The following is a 5911-nucleotide window of genomic DNA, read 5'->3' as shown; positions in this document are numbered from 1 at the left end:
GTGTAACGTCCTGTGAATGTAATGAATATGTTACCTCGATAATAATAGAAACACGATGTTTTCTTATATGCATGGACTAGATAAAAGGTTGGAGTGTTACCATATCGACCAATGTTTGTAATCTATGTATTTGAATCCTTTCCAGTGCTTGCACCCACAATCATCCAAAGCGCACTCCCCGCACTCCTCTCTAGTGTAGGAAAACGTGAAATGTAAGTAATGACTTCATGTACTAAAAGCTAATTTCATTCAAGATGCTTTTGTTCTTCATTTGATATCATGTTTGTCGAAAAGTCGATTGATATGTGTGATATTGCAAACTGTATGTTGTCATAAGCAAGAAAAGTTGAAATTTCCGAAGCAATTGGCCGATAATTTACTTGGCCAGGCTTCGATTATTGACAGCCACCATGATGAGGTTAGATATATTCTGACTTCCTTCATTCCCTTCATTCAATACTTTTCTATATGTTACAAACGATGGATTTCGTGTATGGAGCATGTATAATGTCGACGTGTGCTTTCAATCAAAGTAAGATGATTTCTTTTTCAAATGGCAATTAATGCCAATTGCTTTACAGACATCCTTGAAGGTATGTATCTATTGTAGTGTAGTTGTTATACTCATGTTCAGTGTTAGAGATTGCATGCCATGTATGAAAGTACCGGGTATGTGTTTGTCCTTGTTTTCAGTGTAAAAGATGAGAGGCCCTCTGTAACAGTGTTGTGTATGTGTTTGTAAATCATGCTCAGTGCCAGAGATGTCATGCCATGTATGAAAGTATCGTGTTTGTTCTCAGTGTGGAGGCCGGACTTCTGGAACATGTGAGGGATGAGATGCTCTCTGTGGTGGACAAGCTGAAGGAGTCTGTGGAGGGAGCAGAGAAGGTGAATACAATTCACGCATATTACTTCAGAACTCATTATATGTAGAGGAAGCAGAGAAGGTGGATGCAATTCAAGCACTTTATCTCTCGACTCATTATATGTGGAGGAAGCAGAGAAGGTGAATACAATTCACTCACATTATCTCTCAACTCATTTTATGTGGAGTGAGCACAGGAGGTGAATCCAATTCATGCACATTACTTCAGAACTCATCATATGTAGAGGACCCAGAGAAGTTGAATACAATTCACGCACATTATCATTCAACTCATCATATGTGGAGGCAGCAGAGAAGGTGAATACAATTCATGCACATTATCATTCAACTCATTATGTGTGGAGGAAGCAGAGAAGGTGAATATCAACAATAACATTCGGAACACGATGAGCTGTGTGTTAACGTGAAGATAAGTCTCCACAAGACTGTATGTCGAGAGGGATGACTTCAACTTTCCAATAATCAACTTACACTTTTTATGAAGCAAATTCCAGCAGCCCAAGCAATTGGTGCCACCATCTAACAACTTATGAGTATAATTACTAGAAGACCACTGTTGACCCTTCCCCAAAATGACCGGGCAGCCCAAGTCAAAATTGTTCAGTATACATCAGGAAACTCAAAAACACGTTCGAACCTTTGTTTATATCATTTGGTCACGGGACCTACAGGTTGGTCCTTGACTAAATAGAGGATGCTCGTTCTATAAAGATTTCATAGAGCGTTATACGAGTCTTGCTCAAAAGCTGTTTGATTCAGGAAAAACGTTTAAGGTTTTTGAAACATCAGTGACTGAAAGAAAGTATGATGCAGTTCCCTATGTTGACTTTTGTCATGTTCACTTTCTTTTTAGATGAATATTTGACTTGCCTGTGTAGGTGTGGGTCATCTTTTCGCAAACGCCTCATATCATATATATTTTATAGAGATTCAGAGACATGATGATACTATAGTCAGTAGCATACGATAAATTCATATGGATTATGGAAATGTTTTGTCGTTTTTATCAACATATAAAGTTGACATCAGACTTACAAATTCACATATATTTTATCTTCGTAGTAAATACGACAATCAGTACAAATCTCGATAAAACAGCATTTCGAAACGTTTTCTAGGTCTTGTGTCTGAATTCAGTGACAAAGTATCTGATCATTACGTTCAGATCGCCACGAACCTTGAGGGCAACCTGAAGACAGCTGCCCAGGGTCTGACCAGTGGCCAGGATGTCAAAGCCCTCGCCCAGATGGTGCTGTCCACCCTGGAGAAGGATGTCGAGTCAATGATGGGTACTACTATAGGCATATACAACATATATGTATAAGATTAAATATGAAGCACATGGCGATAAAAGCTTTCAGTTAGATTGTGCAGTTAAATGCCTGTGTCAGTGTTTGAATAATGTTATGCTGACTTATGTGCTTCCACGTGGATAACCTCACTGAGATGACCTTCTTTGTATTCATTTGAAGTAGAACTTCCTGTTTTGTTCATTGTTTCAGAAAAGGGAACATTTGACGTTGATATTGATGCGTTGATCCAGAATATTGTCCCCAACGCTGTTGCAAAGGTTAATATCACGATCGATTGCAGAGAAACGTTTTGAGGATTCTACACACAGACGTTATATTAAGCCAAAATATTTAGATATAAAGGGGGGTTAATCCATATACCAACTCTCAACCATCACTATGACTGAGGGACTCCCACTCTATATTGTGCACTGGACAGTACTATCGGTACAACGCCCGTTCTCAAATCGTCAATACTCACCTCCAGCAGCGCCACACCCATAGAATACCATGGCCAGCAATAAGCCCAGGCCTTTTCCCCCCTTAAACACGCCTGTGGCAATATAGGGAGGCGTGTGCGTCACCGCCTTAGGCCGCCAACCACGCTGGTTGAACTTTCCAGGTGTTGAAGAGGCGTGGGGCAGAAACCTGGAAATCGCCTTTGGGAGACTGATACGCATTTAGCCTAAGCGAGTTAATGAATGTTTAACAAATCGTGCGACAATTACAAACGACTGATGCAAACACGTAAAATATTCCCATCTTACCCCTATCGTCTTTCAACATCGTTGGCGGTCATAACGTCATGCCATACTTCACTACCTTGAAATGTGTTTCCAATTTGTCCGTATTTATGATGCAACTATTACCAGAAATCTCATAAAAAATATAATTCCGAAAACCTCTACAGTTAAAGAATAAAACTACAGTGAAGCGGAGAGTTGTGACAGTGGTGTATGTTTTCAGCTCTTCTCCAAGCACAGCCGTCGTGGTCTTCTCGGCGATATTTTCAACGGATTGAAGGACACTGTGGGTGATACTCTTGGTCTTCTGACTGGCACCGCCTTTGCCGATCTTAAAACATTCCTCGGAAGCGCTGTTACAACTGCCACACAAGCTCTTTCCCCGGCACTGGGTAACCTGAAGGGTCTCGCCCAGACAGTAAGTTCCATTGAAACATTGTATTTAGTGGCTCGACCAGACAATATGTTCTATTGCAACATTGTATTTAGTGGCTCGACCAGACAGTAAGTTCCATTGCAACATTGTATTTACAGGCTCGACCAGACAATATGTTCCATTGCAACATTGTATTTAGTGGCTCAACCAGACAATATGTTCCATTGAAACATTGTATTTAGTGGCTCGACCAGGCAGTACGTTCCATTGAAACATTGTATTAAGTAGCTCGACCAGACAGTAAGTTCCATTGAAACATTGTATTTAGTGGCTCGACCAGACAGTAAGTTCCATTGAAACATTGTATTTAGTGGCTCGACCAGACAGTACGTTCTATTGAAACATTGTATTTAGTGGCGACCACACAGCACGTTCTATTGAAACATTGTATTTCGTGGCTCGCCCAGACAGTACAAGCACGTTCTATTGAAACATTGTATTTAGTGGCTCGACCAGACAGTACGTTGTATTGAAACATTGTATTTCGTGGCTCGACCGGATATTTAGTCCCATTGAAACATTGTTTTTAGTGGCTCGACCAGACAGTACGTTCTATTGAAACATTGTATTTAGTGGCGACCACACAGCACGTTCTATTGAAACATTGTATTTCGTGGCTCGCCCAGACAGTACAAGCACGTTCTATTGAAACATTGTATTTAGTGGCTCGACCAGACAGTACGTTGTATTGAAACATTGTATTTCGTGGCTCGACCGGATATTTAGTCCCATTGAAACATTGTTTTTAGTGGCTCGACCAGACAGTACGTTCTATTGAAACATTGTATTTCGTGGCTCGACCACACAGCACGTTCTATTGAAACATTGTATTTCGTGGCTCGCCCAGACAGTACAAGCACGTTCTATTGAAACATTGTATTTAGTGGCTCGACCAGACAGTACGTTCCATTGCAACATTGTATTTAGTGGCTCGACCAGACAGTACGTTGTATTGAAACATTGTATTTCGTGGCTCGACCGGATATTTAGTCCCATTGAAACATTGTTTTTAGTGGCTCGACCAGAGAGTACGTTCTATTGAAACATTGTATTTCGTGGCTCGACCACACAGTACGTTCTATTGAAACATTGTATTTAGTGGCTCGACCACACATTACGTTCCATTGCAACATTGTATTTAGTGGCTCGCCCAGACAGTACGTTGTATTGAAACATTGTATTTCGTGGCTCGACCGGATATTAAGTCCCATTGAAACATTGTTTTTAGTGGCTCGACCAGACAGTACGTTCTATTGAAACATTGTATTTCGTGGCTCGACCACACAGTACGTTCTATTGAAACATTGTATTTCGTGGCTCGACCACACAGTACGTTCTATTGAAACATTGTATTTAGTGGCTCGGCCAGACAGAAGGAAGTACGTTCTGTTGAAACATTGTTTTTAGTGGCTCGCCCAGACAGTACGAGTACGTTCCATTGAAACATTGTTATCAGGGCCTCGTCCAGACAGTAAGTTTCATTGAAACAACGAATTCAAAGGTTGACCCAGACAGTAAGTTACATTGCAACATTGTATTCACGCATGTAACATCTGTGTCTGTGTCCAGTTCCTAGCCCAAGCTGGACAAGCCACCGCACAGGTCGCTGCCGAGGCCGTCAAGTTCTTCAAGCCATTCCAGACTCAACTGGGATCCGTCTTCACTCAGATCAAGAGTGTAGCTGAAAAACTGACGGGACATTAAACGAGTATACAAGAGATTTAGAATAAAACAACATATTAAAACATTGCCTCCTTGTTTATTCGGTGACGTATGAATGTGTGTATCCGTGTTATACACCATTGTGTGAAACCCACTCTCAATGTCAGTACATTCCGACATACACAATAAGTGACGCTGCAAGATTATTTACACACTCACCTCAGCAAGTAGGACCTATGTCCTGCATACAGAACATATTGAACAATTCGGTGAGAAAGACAAATAGACAGTACCTGTCTACCCCAGCAGAGACAAAATATGAATTAAATCGTGTACGTATTTATTTGAGAAACAAATCAAAGGGGATACCATTTTTATATATAACAGCGTTATAACCTGTACCGACATGCAATAAAGAAATTGTTCATCCGTACACCTTATGCTACTCCAACTTCTAAATGCCTCTCAAAGACGATAACTTTTTGGGAAGATTCTGCCATTTCTGCTTGTTTTCTTGGCGCCTTACTCCGTGTAGCGCTGCCTTGGCCTTTACCTATTGCGTGTTATCCCGTGACCGTGCAGGCACTGGCAAGTATGTGGCTAGATATGTTCTCATTAATTCGCACATGTAAACTTTTCAGATTTAGATTGCCCATCGATCTGATCTCAAATAGGACTTTATTAAACGATTCTCTGTAAACATGATGGTGCAGAATGTGAGGCTTCGTGATTTTACAGTCCCTATATTTTTCGTGAATGAAATGTCTACCTGATACATTGCTACAGATAATAAAGAAGTTGTTATCCATAAAGCTTTCATGTCTATCTATCTACAATCCCTGCTGTCTGTAGGTATTCCCGGTACAATCCTTGCTGTCTGTAGGTATGTTCT

At 40.8% G+C, this 5911-nt stretch overlaps 1 protein-coding gene across 1 annotated transcript; it reads left to right on the top strand.

Annotated features, from left to right (window-relative positions):
- The first annotated feature begins 56 nt into the window (after positions 1-56).
- LOC125372496 lies at positions 57-5102 on the top strand. Its single transcript, XM_048382717.1, has 6 exons — positions 57-212; positions 801-888; positions 2052-2175; positions 2389-2456; positions 3145-3339; positions 4927-5102. The coding sequence occupies exons 1-6, from the start codon at positions 112-114 to the stop codon at positions 5059-5061; spliced, it is 711 nt and encodes a 236-aa protein (XP_048238674.1). The 5' UTR covers positions 57-111; the 3' UTR covers positions 5062-5102.
- Positions 5103-5911: the final 809 nt, after the last annotated feature.

Source organism: Haliotis rufescens, unplaced genomic scaffold (genome assembly GCF_023055435.1).
Source record: "Haliotis rufescens isolate VD_foot unplaced genomic scaffold, xgHalRufe1.0.p SCAF_401, whole genome shotgun sequence".
Taxonomy (NCBI): domain Eukaryota; kingdom Metazoa; phylum Mollusca; class Gastropoda; order Lepetellida; family Haliotidae; genus Haliotis; species Haliotis rufescens.
Note: the sequence above shows the minus strand (reverse complement) of the source record. Positions and strands in the feature narration are given on the sequence as shown.

Excerpts from the sequence above, each read along its gene's own strand:
- LOC125372496 (XM_048382717.1), top strand. The coding sequence starts at position 112 with ATGTTTGTAATCTATGTATTTGAATCCTTTCCAGTGCTTGCACCCACA. Across the intron at positions 213-800 it reads AGTGTAGGAAAACGTGAAAT|TGTGGAGGCCGGACTTCTGG; the intron begins GTAAGTAATGAC and ends GTTTGTTCTCAG. Across the intron at positions 2,176-2,388 it reads GGATGTCGAGTCAATGATGG|AAAAGGGAACATTTGACGTT; the intron begins GTACTACTATAG and ends TCATTGTTTCAG.